The sequence below is a fragment of the Seriola lalandi genome, unplaced genomic scaffold, assembly GCF_002814215.2.
Source record: "Seriola lalandi dorsalis isolate HSWRI2012SDOR001 ecotype SW California unplaced genomic scaffold, Sedor1 jcf7180002054850, whole genome shotgun sequence".
NCBI lineage: Eukaryota > Metazoa > Chordata > Actinopteri > Carangiformes > Carangidae > Seriola > Seriola lalandi.
In genome coordinates this window covers 570021-584742 of record NW_019525403.1, presented here as the reverse complement: position 1 = coordinate 584742, position 14722 = coordinate 570021, and the positions used below count along the sequence as shown (strand labels likewise).

Here is a 14722-nt window from a genome sequence, read left to right as displayed (position 1 = left end):
TAATGCAGCTAAAACATAATTCCTAGTTTATTAACAGACCTGTGTATGATACAAATGTTACTTCACATTTTCAATTCGTGTTTTGTATTGGTTAAACCTGAGTTTTTGTCAAACCCATGACTGCTTTAATTGGAATGGTTAAAAAAACATGCTGGGATCAAGTCTTGTGAACAGATTTGTTATACTGTCTTGGTTTAATGTTGATCTGCCGACTAAGCAACAACCCTTCGATGATGAGCATCACTTTTCACTGTCTCAGCCCATCTGTGGCAGTGTCATGACTTTCTCCCTCCTCACTGCTTCTTCTTGATAATTCTATTCATGTTTATGTCCTGATGCTGACCTTTGACCTTTTGAACTGCTCCCTCTGAACCTGTAGGTGGGAACGCGGCGCTACATGGCTCCCGAAGTCCTGGAGGGGGCCATCAACTTCCAGCGCGACTCTTTCCTGCGCATTGACATGTACGCCTTCGGCCTCGTCCTGTGGGAGCTTGCGGCGCGGTGCACGGCCGCTGACGGTGAGACTGACACTGACGCATCAACAAAGAAAATGCTGCAATCAGATTGTTCCCACATTAACTTCAACTGTGGACATGTGGTTGTGTGTGAACAGGCCCAGTGGATGAGTACATGCTCCCGTTTGAGGAGGAGGTGGGTCAGCATCCGTCTCTGGAGGACATGCAGGAAGTCGTTGTGCATAAGAAACTGCGGCCCTGCCTGCGAGACTGCTGGCAGAAACACACGGTGAGTGATGAGAAGCCACTTTTATTGTTATTCTTTAGTTGTTGAGAGTCTGTCCTGTAACTGAATGGTCATATGTTTGATTCACATCAGAACTTGTGCTAAATTTGGTGCCAAAATATTCTGAATAAAGACACCAGTGATGCTAAAAACAAGATGTCTGGAATATAGAATATATAGAATTGTCATTTTGAGTATTTCTGTAAAATGTAAAACTTCCTCAGGGTCTGGCCATGCTCTGCGAAACCATCGAGGACTGCTGGGACCACGAGGCCGAGGCTCGCCTGTCCGCCGGCTGCGTTGAGGAGCGCATCGGCCAAATGCAGCGCCAAGCCCCCATCATCGGCCCTGAGGAGATTGTCACTGTGGTCACCATGGTGACCAATGTGGACCTCCCACCCAAGGAGTCCAGCTTATGATCGGCCAATCAGATGACACCGAATGAGCTTGCAGAAACACGGATCAACACGAGGGGATGAACGGCCGACCCTGGTTGGTTGGCGTAGTGTTTTTTTTTTTTTTTCTTTCTTTCTTCTTTACATTTTCTGTTTTTGTTGGGTTTTTTGTTTTTTTTTGTTTTTTTGTTCCTTTAAGTGCAGGCCGCTACTCACGTTCAGGACACACCCTGCGCCCACCTCACCACATCAGTTTATATCCACCTCATTTTGATATGTGTGCCTAAGGATTTTAACATTTTAACGGTCAACACTCTCTCACCCCGAGCAAACGATTCAGGATATTTACAACGACAAACGACGTCACTGAGTGACAGTGCTGACACGCTGGGACGACAACACTCAACACTTGGATCATGTCTTGTTTTTATATACATACATACACATAGGAGGGCAACCTGTTCTGCTCGGTTTTCTACAGAGAGAGGAGATCTTGCAGAGGAATTTCACAGAACTCTCGGTGCATTTTAGTGTAAAAAAGAAAAAAGAAAGAGAAAAAAAAAAGACAAGTACCCGGCTCTCGATACATTTGCTGTTTTCCTGTGTGCGTTTTTTTGAAGAAACGACTATCGTTCTGCCAATAAGCAACGGCTTCTGAATGTTTATAGTGTAATGCTGCTGTACATAGTGTATTATGGACCCAGACAACTTGGTAATCAAGCTTATTTTAAAGGGGTGAGGGGGAAGGGGGGAGGGGGGGGTCCATTTTCAAGCATTACAACGATAAAAAACCATAAACCTCCTTCAACCAGGTATACCTCAGTTCAGATGGACACAGTTTAAATTAGTCCCTCTCCCTGTTCACAGTCAAAGCTCTCACTTTCCACAACCTTGGCTCTTCATGACATCCAAACAATCTGCTGTCAGCCATGACACTCATGGGTAACGTAGTCAGCAAAGCCTCGATATACATATGGCCATACACACCGTAAACTCCCTTTTTCCTCCCCTTTCTCAGTCTCACGTTAAGTTTTGCTCCACTTTGATTTTTGACTGAATAATAACTTTTTCCTTCTGTTAGTTTGTTTTTTTTTTTTTTTTTCTCTTTGAGATTTTGTGCTGACAATGGAAAAAAAAACCCCATAATGAAGTTATCGTTTAAAGTGATTTTTTCCGTTTTGGTTTGCCGTGTCAACTGTCAACGGAGTAATGATATCTATCGCTGACAAGTCTAATTTTGGCCGTGAGATCTGGATACACACTATATGTATTTATATCTCTCTGGATTAGCGCTGGGTACCTACCAATGATACCTTTGATATTTGGTACCAGTACCAAATCAGAAGGTATTAAAATGCTTCAGGATGGTCAGACACTTGGAGCTTATTCTTCTTGTTCTTTTCATTTTGTGAAATCAGTTGTGTGCAGTCTGATTCTATTTAGAAAAAACAGATTAACAAAATAAATCATCCAATGTGTTTAATTTTGGAAAGGTATCAGATTTGAAGTGCAGTTTGGAGGAAGTTTCCAGGGGTACCCAGCCCTACTTTGGAATTGTACCTGTATTTAGCTGAGCCAGCTTGCTTTTGATTTGATTGCACACATCTTTTTCTGGATTACTATCAAGAGTTTCTGCTCTCTTTTGATACACCTCAGGAATCTTTGCTACTCACCACCTCGTCACATCCTCCACCTCTTCCCATCCTCATCCTCACCTGTTTTGGACTGGAGTACTTCCTCTCTCGCTGATTCTTATGCCTCCTCTGTCACCTTCTTGCCTCGTCTCTACTTGTAAGGGTTTAGCCGTGCTGTCGTACTCAAAACCAGTCTCTGCTGACATTCGGACAAGTTCAAATTTAATCTTACCACTAATCAGACAGTTAAATTGTATATTTTCCTCTGATACGTCTCTAGAACCTCACTGAATCTTACCCGTTCCTATACGTTTTTTGGTTAGTCCTAAATCCAAAGAACCGCCCCTGTGGAGCTAAACATCTGGTCTGGACTTAACCCTGAGAACTAATTACTTCAACTCTTTTATTAGGTCAAATGCTGCGCAAACATTAACCCCCATACACCTTAGTTGTTGCCCCATGTGTTCACCATCTCCATAAGCAAGCCAAATAAGGTCTAACTCTGACTCTGGTCAACTAGTTAACCAATCTTTCTCCTGTTTTCAGTGTTAACACCAACCCTTTTGAGATTTGTTATTGTTTTTTTGTTTTTTTTAAGAAGAAAGATGAATGGTGGACATCTGGGGTCATTTGTTTCCCTGAAGGTCTTGAGAAACTGATCGGACCTCTAGACATTTAGACTCTAGGATTTAGACACGAACTGTTAACAGATTCAACAGTTTTCACAAAATATGCATGTGATCAAAAAAAAAAAAAAAAAAGATGAACTGCTAGTTAGGTGCAGTTTTATGTTCCTCACGCAGGGCTGACATTAATGGTATTGAAATCCTGCTGACTCTAACCAAACAATCGTACGGCTAACCACAGTTAGACGAGGAACCTCTCTTTCTCTCTTTCATCCTGGTGCCATTTCTACGTATCCATATTAGTTACTCTTGTAGATGTCAGGCAAAACGGATGTATCTGTCATTGTTGTGAAGGTAGCAATGACATTTTTGAGTCTTTATTTCCTCTGAGGGACATTGAACACTGGTGCCGGCAGACCTGCAGTCTCTCCTCAAGGTTTGGGACGGTTGCACAGCGTGCTGTTTAAAATCAAGTGGTGCGACTGGAAATGTATTTTAGAACATGAAGAAACTTCTTTCTACCAAACCATTTCACATTCAGGACAGTACATAATTATTAAGCTTTCTTTACAACATGTTTAAAGAAAACACTGAACTATAGTGCTTGAGGAAGTAAAGAGCCAAGTTAAAACGTAAAACACTTAAAAGTAGAGTATTTAGCAGAGCACATACCTCTGCTGAGGCGAAATGTTGACGAAAATGTCAAAAAAATCTTGCCATGTTGAAGAGAGTGAGAAAGACAATGACTGGATCCGCCTTTTTAACTGGATCAGCGCTGAAATGTTGAAATGTAATGGGTTCTTCCCTGGTCCATCCTTCCACCAAGATTGGTGCAGATCAGTTCTGTACGTTCTGTGGAGGTAATGAAATTTATCAGTGATCATTTATAATTTATCATTTATTTATGTTTGTTTTGAGCACTTAGATGTACCCCATCCATGCTGTGATCCATGCTGTGTTTATGTCAGTTTTGTAACAACTGATTCTTTGGTCATTTCTCTAAAATACAGACTTTACAAGGCCAAACTAGCTTCATATTAACAGTTGTCCGGCCATTTTCCACCAAAAAGCCTAGAAACAAGAAGAAATAAGCACCAACTCTAAAAGTTCTTTGAGAGTATTTGATACTGCTCCAGCTCTAAAACGGTGACCTTTTGGTAAATCAGGAGGATGTGACACAAGTACAACAAGCTTGGGATATTATTTCAGCATGATAATATAAGACTATTGCAACAACACAGCAAACCTTGAAGGAAGTCGAAGCCATCATCTCCTTATTTACTTACTGTAGCACGAGTACGATATTTGCATCAATATCGCTTCGTTTTGCTGCTGCTGTTTTTCAATTAACTGCTATTCAAAAACAGCCAATATCTAAGGTCCTTATGAGGCTTGAACAGTCAGGGACGATCAGTACTGCAAACCCCAGCAGCCCCTCAATAAGTACTACCTCACTCACAGGGATTTCTTTGGGGTAGAAAGTATCGCAAATAAACCAAAATCTCAACCAGGTTCCTCCAGTAGAAAAGGGACTCAGATTCCCGAGTTCGTGAATTGGGGTAAAGTTCCAGTTTCTTATAAGTTTGAGACAAGCAAATTAAGGCTAAAAAGTTTCCTCAGTTTTACTGTGATGTATTATCTCACTCTGTGAAAGTTGTACAGTACTGCACAAGGCAGAACAATAAGCAGAAGGCTTCTCATCGAAAAGGAAAAAGATCCTTGACATCTCGACATCTAACATCTCAAGGAAAAACACCAGTATTACCCTTTCTCCCCCCATGTTTGTGTCCTCAAATGCAAAACTTACTCACCAGTATTTTAGCAAGTAGATTTTGAAAACAACCTCCAAATGTTGGCTGGTTACCTGCCAAAGTGGCTGGTGGAGTCGACGAACCTATCAGCCACAGCAAAAAAAAAAACAAAAAAAAACCTGCCAGCGTTTGGTTGGCAGTCACATCCTAGTACTGTAGGTAGATGGTTGAAGATGTTTGACAGCTTGAGTTTGAACTGCGCCTGAGAAACCGTCCCAAACCAACAAATACCATTCAGGGATTCAGTACTATGCTTTTCTAAGTTCTAGCGAGTTATATGCAACCAGTGCCGCAAACTACCCTACACTTCTGTAGGATCAACTGCAGGAGTGACTTTCAATATACACACACACAAATAACTTGTAGCATTTTAATTTTTTTTTTAATCCGTGACCTTGCATATTGATATGTTGTATTTATTTTTTAATTTACAGGCCTGAGGTTATGGGGATCAGAGCTCAGGTGCTACTCAGAATAAAGTTGTAAGAGTTGGCACGATTTATGGTTGTTGTTGGGGGGTTGCGGGTGGGTGTTTGGTTGTAATTCAGGAAATACTTTCATTAATTCAAAAAGAAAAGATATAAACTGTAACATGCTTCTTTCTATTCAGTCTATGGACAAACGACCGAGAATGAATGTTCTTCAGACTCCTGGATTCCAGTATTGTGTGTACTTTGATGGATTGAGCCCGGCCCTGTGTAACTTTAGAGGGCTTTGCGTTTGGCTGGTTTCGTGTGATTGTGCCCTGTCGCTGTAGAAACTAGTAAAACCGACGCACTCAGAGATCCATTCATACACCTCTTGTTTGTACAGCTCCCTGCTGATGTGAAGCAATACCTGCTCTATGGGCAGTGAACTAGCAGTCAGACCACACAGTGCAACCAGAGAGAAAAGAAACCAACAGTAAAGCAAATTTTGTAAAGCTCCCAAGAAGGATCGAACCTTTTTATAGTTTTATTGTACCCAAAAACCTCTGCTTCTGGCCTTCACATTTCTGTGGCCCGTCTTCAAATCACTACATTTCCACAATAACACTTTTCATAGGCTCCTTAAACTTAAAAATATTCAGTCTGTCTCTTCGTCTGCTCCTGCACCCAGATATCAACATCTCAAACACTTGGTTAAGGCAATTTGAGTCTGTCTTGTTTTCCATTTCGTCTCATCAGTCACAGATGAGTTTCATCTCTTTGGTTTCCCCTCAGGTCTTGACTGTCTTAACAAACCTGTTCTGACTCTCTAAATCTGAACTTTGTCATTTAAAGGTGTATGAATGGGTTACTCAGCGTGCTGGCTTTACGTTTTTCTGTGTCGACCTCCTCCAGCCCAGCACCTCACATTGCTGTGCATATTAACTACCAGTGAAACATTTGTGTCTTGTTGCCCCCACTATTTTAAGCAGTCTAGGATCTGTACAGACATGAGAACATAAATACCTGTATCAACTATATACTCTGAGCTGAATCTTTATAAGTGCGTGTTGAACTTCAGTGTTTCCTCTACATTCATGTATACTTTTCTTATGTTATGACTCAGCAGCAGGGGTCTGGCCCCGGCTGCATAAAAATTGTCCTTCACTATGCGAAAAAAAAACAAACTTAAAGTTGAGCTTTGCGTAAGCTAAAAGCTAGAGGCTCATTGGTTACTTAAAGAAAGAAATAAAGCACTTAAGGGTTCATAGGCAGAAAAAAAATGTAATGAATGAAAACGTTCAGCCCAGCCCAACCTGTTTGGGTCCCCTACTGGTTGTATTTTGAAGAACCCCTTAAGCTCTTGAAGAGCAGTTGCAATACTCCATATGTGATAATACAATCATCCACCACAGGTATTTCTTTCCAGCATCTCAATCTCCTGCTTTTCCCACTGTTGGTAAGAATTTTAGAGGAAACATTGAACTCCAATGACCTCGCCGCCAAGACGAGCCCTGGCAGAAAGATAAGTCCGGTTGCCAGGCCTGAAATTTCTACAAAAAAACAAACAAAAACACTACAAGCATTTTTGACCCCCACATTTCTCGAGGCTCCCGAGTTGCATTGCTGATCCAGGATCTGCCAACGCAGCCTCTATTGGTAATGATGCCCAGAGGGTTTCTGGTTTTTTGGGGGATTGTGTTATAAAAAAAAAAACATCTCTAAAATGATGAAAATGTCTTGTTTCCTTACTCCTGATACATGTGACTGTACGTTTTATGTTACTGACAAAAATGTGAAAAAAGGATGGAGAAACTGAGGCCTGGAATTTAAAACTGGAAAATGGGCAGGAAGTACCAGCTCCAGGGCTCTCACCCTGATTTTCTGACCTTTGACCTCCCAGTGAAGGGACGAGGGAGGTTTAGAGAAAAGAGAATTCCCTTTGCAAAGTATTATAACAGGAAAATCTTCAGAAACCCTGGGTACATTATCAGAGAGGCAAAATTGGTTCCTGATCAGCGCTGTGACTCACGGCTAATGTTAGCCGGCCATGGTTTTTAGCAGCTGAAGAGATCCACGTGATGTAAATAAATGTGTTTTTAGATTGTGAATGCTGATGTTTCTCTTTTATTCATTTCTTTTTCTCTTCATTTCCATTTATCTGACAACTGCAGTTTAAAGTCAGAAGCCCTTAATTTGACAGATTCGTCATTTTGTCGTAATTTGGTTGGAATTTTCCTGAAAAAGAACTGTGTAATTTGGAACTAATTTAGGAAAAAGCTAAATGTCCTTAAAAGAAACCCCAAGTCAACATTTGTTCATTATTTGTCAAAATTTAAAACTTCAATAGCAACTAATTAAACTATACCAATTGAACATTGTCTCAATTTAACTTACAATCAATACCAAATTACAGCTATCTTTCCAGGAAACTTACTAAATTATTTGAGATTCATGGTGCTGTAAAATTAAGATTAACCATTATGGGTAGAAAAGGGTAAGTAGTGTAAATTACACACCAGGGTGTTAAGTACTCAATCTAAGTACAATTGATAGAAATCTAACAGGTTAGGAAATAAAAATAAAAAACAGAGTAATCATACCAAATTAACTTTAAAAGGTTAATGAAAACTAGCAGTACTGAAGAGTGTGAAGTGTCCTTAACCATCTCTAAATATCTACCAGAAGGAAATTTTGACTTCAGGGAAGTAATAGAGATGTTATATTATTATATTATTGTTACTGACACTGAGTAAAAAGGAATTTAAAACTCTGTAGTCTTTTTTAAACTGAAGCATGTTTCACTTCCCATAGTCATATAAATGGCCTGGTGCACTGTGTGCTATTAATAGACCTGTTTACTGCATATATGAACAGTACGTTCTGTGTTTTCTAGGATAGAAGGAAAAAAAATTGCTGTTGTCAGCTTTTTTCAGGACTACCCGACATCTGTCCTTTGATCATGAATGACTGCGAGGATGAAATGTGTTGTTTTAGCAGGAGAATGAGCGTTTAGTGCCAGAAATCAAAATGGCTTTGTTTTTTTCATTTCCATCTAATAAGGATCTTTGTACTCCTTGTCCAGGCTGGTGTTGACTGCAGAAATCCACCACTAGATGGCAGCAGTGAGCAGATGAAGTGTGACACCAGCCTGATACCTGTGTTTCCAAACTGCCAACACTTTCCAGGGTTCTTGAAGGTGAAATCCAAAAATGGAAGATGGTCAAAATTAGCTAACAGACGTCTTACTGGTCTGGTCGTTTTAAAAGAATATATCCATTTTAGTTTTATCTGCAGTTTTTAGGTTAAATAATTAAAAAGATTTCAGTGATTCAAAACAAACCTTTTTATTTTGTGATAATCATTTACAGTGACTAATTGTTACAACTCCTCATATTCTGAATACAAGAAAAACCATCCTGACATGAAACGTGCACTAATGGTGACCTGCCAGCAGCCATGTTTTTTTCCCTGGTTAATTTCAGTCCTTGTTCCAAGCTGTAGTGCTAAACCTCTTTATTTTGGTAAGACATTTCACCTGGTATACAGTCAATTTCAGTTTCTATAAGACAAACCACAGAAACCTCACCAACTTCTTTCTTCTGTTTTAACTTCACAAACTTTGAGGTGTAATTAATTAACATTTTCTCTCCCAGTGTTGGTGCACACTACATCAGCGTCCGCATAAAGTCCAGATGTACGTAGATTCCTAGCCGAACGCCGACATGCCCCACTGCTTGACCTCAGTGGGGCACTGTGGATACTTCTGCAGGGCCTCCATGATCTGACTGTGGTCCAGCATGAGTCTCATCAGCTGGTATTCCCTCTGAGTTTTGGCCGCGGAGCCGTCGACCGGTCGGATCAGCTCCAGCTGCTGCAGGTGCTCGAAGGCCTGAGGATGAAAGAGTATAGTTAGTATTATTAGCCTTTAAACTGATGAAGTTGTTTTGGTCCAGTGGTTTGAAAAAGGATTTTAGGTAAGGGCTTTGTACAAACCTTCATGATGACAGGCTGCTCAAAGTTGTACATGGAGTTCGACTTCCTCTGCAGGAACTTCTTAAACTCTGAATAAGAGGATATGTACAGTAGAAAAAATATAATACATGTGAAAAGATGAGATTTGATTGTTTTGACTGACAACCAGACTTCATCTTCAGTATCACACCTCTTATTTCCCTCGCTGATTCAGTTGTTTTCTTCTTATTTATCTCCTGTATCCTCCTTTATATCCCATTTTATTGTGACACCCACATAAACTCTTTTTGCTTTCTGTCTTTGAAATCTCACTTGTGTGTCTGTTCCTTTTCACAGCTCTTTCGGGTATTTTTTTTTTTTAATCCCTAGTTTTCTCCACCGACCATATTCTATAACAAACCAAAAAACGAGGTGCTCGTACCGTTGTGAACCATTTGGAGATTGAACGGCTCTCCTTCGTAGACATCGTTGAGGTGTTTCATGGCGATGATCAGACACAGCTCCAAGATGGACAGACCTAAAGAGAGAGAAGAAAACAAAAGCACAACTGATGTAAATCCTCTGGAGGGTGTCTCTACAGGCATCTCTCTTTTCGTTTTGATGTTACCATGGAGCATGTTCGCCTTGGCGTCGGCAAAACAGAGTCTGCTGGCCTCCTGCAGGTCGGCAGGTTTGATGGCAGGTTTGGCAACGGTGACACGACTCAGACACAACATCTGCAAGAACAAAAACAGAGAAGTGTCACTGAGTGAAACCTGCATTGTTTACATCCATGTTTACTGACATCTTCTTCGCTGCCTTTTTGTTTAGCACATTACCACCACCTGAAGATCCATGGCAAACCACTGGCAAGAATGTACCCGTACTTAAAGTACTCCCTTCATAAAAGGTAGCATGTGTACAATGTACAACTGTTAAAAATAAATACTGACAACAATGGGCAGGTGACATGTACAACAGGTGTGTTGCTCTCACCAGCAGCATTTGCATTGAGCGGAAGTCTTTGCTGGAGTTGAAGTGTCTCTGTAAAACGTCCTCCACTGATTTGTCTTCACACAAAGTCTGAAGAAACACAAAGAGAAGACAAGTGTTGCTGGCTGAGCAACGTAGACACTTTTCTATTTTTCTGATTTGACAACTAAACTATCGTCTGTGATTCGAGTCGGTTTGATTTTGTGATGTTGAAACTGTTCACCTTGATACTGTCGTTCCAGTCCTCTGCGAACTTGGTGTCGGGAAAATCATCTGGCAGGCTGAGCTGGGTTTGGACCCGCTCCAGGTACTTAGTGAACGTCAGGCTGCTGAGCAGGTGGATCTGACGGTGGGAAAAGCGTGACTTTACCCTCTTCTCCAGCAGCTCCAGAACATCCTGAAGGAAAATGACCCATAGAAAATGTTCTTTAAGGATGATGATGAAGATACATTTTTGAGTGGATGGGAAATGAAAGCATATTGTGAGGCGCACCAGTCTGCAGGTGATGCCGACCACAGCGATCGGCGCCTGGGCGGACTGGGAGACGTCAAACAGGTTGTAGAGCAGAGTCTGGTTCTTATGGTGGGCGAACAGGTCGAACTCGTCCAGGATGAACAGCACCGGGCGACTGCTGCTGCGATCACCTGGACCCAAACATCAAACCACACTTTCAATTTCTTTGATGCTTTGCATTTGGATTATTTAGTTTAAAACGATGCAAAAATCACTGAAAATTTTTCTTAATTTTCACATTTTCTAACCTTTCTTTAGTGCCTCCAGAAGGAAAGCCAGATTTTCTGCAAAACTTCCCTGAAATGAAGCAGACACAGGTTTTTGTGGCAGATTTATTGTATTATTAATGGTAAAACTACTGATAAAACTCTCTCTTACTTACAAACACTTTGTCACCGACAACGTTTTCTAGGTGGAGCTGCCGCGTTATTTCTTTCAGTGCTATTCTGTCGTCAGTCTGCAGGAGACCTACAGCAAACAGGCAGTCATTGTAGCAGCTTAAATGAAAAGATGTAGGTTTATTTCTGGATCCTGTGTGAACCCAGGTGAAAGAACAAACCAGAAAATTAAATTCTGAATAAATGAAGTGTGGTGAGGAGGCGGAGGCTGTACCGTTGAGATGAACCTGCAGCAGGTTTTTCTGCGCTTCTTTCTCCTCCAGCAGCTCTCTCAACACACACTTGAGCAGCTGTAAACACAAAAGCACAAACACAGACCCCATCAAACGTTGCAACCCTCCCAGGATTTAAAACGCACTTCAACGCAATTCATCATCTTTTCAACCACTTTTACCCAGAAGCCCATTTTAAGCTCACCATTGTTTTTCCCGCTCCCCTGGGACCGACGATAAGCACAGAGTTACTCTCCCCGTGGACGGCCGTCCGCTTCAGCAGCTCCAGGAGGTGTCTGAAAAGACACCGTTTTTGACTACAATACCCATCATGCTTCTGCAGTTGTAAAATATAAATGTGTATTAAGCTCTGTATTATTTAACTATCACAAATTATTAAATCCTCAGTGTTGGAGATGGATTTCACTACCTGAGCAGCACCTGTGATGCTTGTGCTGTGGCTGGTAGCTTTTGCAACCTCCAAACTGGGGCAGTGCTGTCAGCCGGGTAAGACTGAACTGGGTCACTGAGACTCACACTGAACTCCACATCGTCTCTTTATTATAGATGACAGTTGTACTACAGTTTCTATATAGTCAAGAGTTTTTCTTTGATTATGTGAATCTTCTCTTCGCCTTGCCTCTTTTATCCTTTTGTAAGAATATTTTTCTTCATAATTGTAATTTTTCTATCCTTTCATGTGTCATTTCTGAACCATTCAAACTGTAAATTATCAAAGAATATTTATCTACAATTATTTTGGTAATGGATTCATTGTTTAAATATTTGTTTTTAGCTTCTGTGGTTCCACTTTCTTACATGTAAGCGTTGGTTGGAGAGAAAAAGCTTCATGAAGATGGCACCTTAAGCATTTAGGACATTTTTGCAGGTATTTTTCACTATTCTCTGACAATTTATAGACTTAACCATTAACTGAGGAAATAATTGGCAAGTTAATCGATGATGACAAACATATAAAAATGAGTTATTACTGAACAACAAGCTCAAGTTGATCATAGCAACATTTCCGCTTTCTAAGCAGCATCGATGAAATAGACCTACTTGTGTTGAGCTTCTATTCCCTCCGGCTTGTCAGGGAGCTGCTGATGGCAAAGCCGCTCCCTCATAATCTCCTGAACCTGTAAATGAAGGAGAATAAACAGGTCACAGTGACACTGTGGAATTATTAGTGTGTTGTGTTGTCATCTACCAGCTCTTGAGCATGTAAATAATTGTTAACAGAGGATAACCTACCTGTGTGATGCATTCTCCAATAGGCAGATGAGCATCCTTCACCTTCCTCTTACTCATGATGCTGCCACTCTAAACAGCAAAACATGGAATTCATTGGTTAAATACATGACATTAGTGAGCTTAGTGGTTCCCAAAATATGCTACAGGGTCCTGAGTGACATCCAAAGAATATTAAAACTACTTCAATATGGCTTTTTTTGTATCCAGCAGCAGCAAACATGAGTAAAATAAGTATGTGATAATGGATTTACTCTGAAGCAGGTGTAAAACCTTTAGAGATGACAAGTGTGTAAAAATGAAACGCACTAACAGTGGCTACGACAGGCTCAGCTCCTTTAACAGACTTTGTCAAGGGCTCTGACAAGTTTCCACCAACCTCTGATTCAGTATTCGTCAAAACAATATATGATCTCACTTTTTACATATATACAATAGGGCTGTGAAATTGGATCAGGCCTGTCATTGATTAGCACAAACTACCATTCAATTCGGCAAATGGCTAATGCAAACGTCTAGTTGAATTCAACTTCCACTTAGAGCACATTACTGGCTAAGCCTTCACGATTGGCCCCAAAGGTTTGTTTATAACAGTTTAAGCTTTACAATATATTACAATCTCTGAGGCTTTAGCGGATGGTATGTATGCCGAATTATAAAGTGATTGCTAATTATTCAGAAGCGGCCAGAGGTTGTATTCAAGATTGTATTAATATTTGCCGGCGAGCAAGAAGGCACTAATCTGTCATGAGTTACCAATGGAGTTTGGTGTCATTTTCTCTCCACGTTGACATGAACGTCACCGTGACGCTGCGGAGGCAAACTAGCAGCACGCTTTGTATTAGCAAGGTAAAATGACAGATTATGTAGTTACATTAATGTTAGTTAGTAATAACGAGACATACCTAAAGAAAACAGTAGTTTGTACAGGGAGAGGGCTCAATCTTCGCGGGAAAACTGCTCAGCCAGCTATGACGACTTCCTGCATTTATTTCATCTCTGGCTCTGATTGGCTGAGGCTCGGGATAGAATAGAAGCGAATAGAATAGACTAGAATAGAACAGAATAGAATAGAATATGGCATTTGGTAATTTATCACTATAATTATTACTTTCTCTCTCATACATCCTGCTGCCCCAAATAGCACCAAACGTGTATTAGCCGTAGCTGAATATAGTCCCCTCAAAAATGCCAGTTTACTTCTGATAGAGTAATGTTTGCAAAAAATAACTTTCCGGCTGTTATAGGAAATATTTTAAAAGTTATAAAAAAAATAAATAAAACTATATTTTGAGCAGTTACATCTTCAGTTGAAAGACGGGGGCTAGGAGTTGGACTTATAGAGCCTTATAGAAATATTAAACCAAATTTTAGCATTTTAAAAGATTTTCAGGAACATTCATTCTTGACCTCGTATATGGAAGTTGCCTACTTACTAGCCTACAGTATCTTTTCCTTGAGCTTTCAGCTCCACATCACACTCTTCATCAGTGGTAGCAGTTTGAAATCATTATTTGTATTTGCTTTAAGCATTTTTAAGCAAAATACGACTCTCTGCTCACGCATTCAGCTCTGTGTTTGCCCTTAAAAATACATGGAGCGGCCCTTTTACAGCAGCCATACACTGAATTAATTGAATATCTCCTCAGGTTTGACCTTCAGACAAAATTCAAGCATTTGCACCCTGGGCTGCTTTTTCTTTTCACTTCAGATCACTGAACTTCTTATGTTTTTTGAGCTTTTACGACCTTCATTTATCCAAGGTAATTTTATAGCAGGGCATTTG

At 40.5% G+C, this 14722-nt stretch overlaps 2 protein-coding genes across 4 annotated transcripts in view; one reads left to right on the top strand and one right to left on the bottom strand.

Moving 5' to 3' along the window:
• Positions 1-9895, top strand: part of acvr2ab (activin A receptor type 2Ab) — a 47950-nt gene extending 38055 nt beyond the window's left edge. Inside the window, exons 9-12 of one of the 2 annotated variants that reach the window (XR_015438509.1) lie at positions 380-518; positions 614-744; positions 966-1233; positions 8700-9895. Coding sequence is in view for 1 of the 2 variants with exons in the window: in XM_023427062.2 (XP_023282830.1) it covers positions 380-518; positions 614-744; positions 966-1160 (465 nt within the window). In the remaining variant the exon portion in view is untranslated. Of the gene's footprint in view, positions 1-379; positions 519-613; positions 745-965; positions 7726-8699 lie in introns of those variants that run through there. The other variant, XM_023427062.2, reaches the window with a different exon arrangement.
• Positions 8946-14722, bottom strand: part of orc4 (origin recognition complex, subunit 4) — an 8023-nt gene continuing 2246 nt past the window's right edge. Inside the window, exons 1-14 of one of the 2 annotated variants that reach the window (XM_023427063.2) lie at positions 13842-13925; positions 12940-13008; positions 12748-12824; positions 11891-11981; positions 11688-11763; positions 11458-11543; positions 11324-11372; positions 11055-11206; positions 10785-10958; positions 10565-10651; positions 10197-10305; positions 10011-10106; positions 9611-9678; positions 8946-9506 (exon numbers count right to left, since the gene is read on the bottom strand). In XM_023427063.2, the coding sequence (XP_023282831.1) occupies positions 9324-9506; positions 9611-9678; positions 10011-10106; positions 10197-10305; positions 10565-10651; positions 10785-10958; positions 11055-11206; positions 11324-11372; positions 11458-11543; positions 11688-11763; positions 11891-11981; positions 12748-12824; positions 12940-12996 (1305 nt within the window). In that variant the 5' untranslated portion in view covers positions 12997-13008; positions 13842-13925 and the 3' untranslated portion in view covers positions 8946-9323. Of the gene's footprint in view, positions 9507-9610; positions 9679-10010; positions 10107-10196; positions 10306-10564; positions 10652-10784; positions 10959-11054; positions 11207-11323; positions 11373-11457; positions 11544-11687; positions 11764-11890; positions 11982-12747; positions 12825-12939; positions 13009-13841; positions 13926-14722 lie in introns of those variants that run through there. The other variant, XM_087179505.1, reaches the window with a different exon arrangement.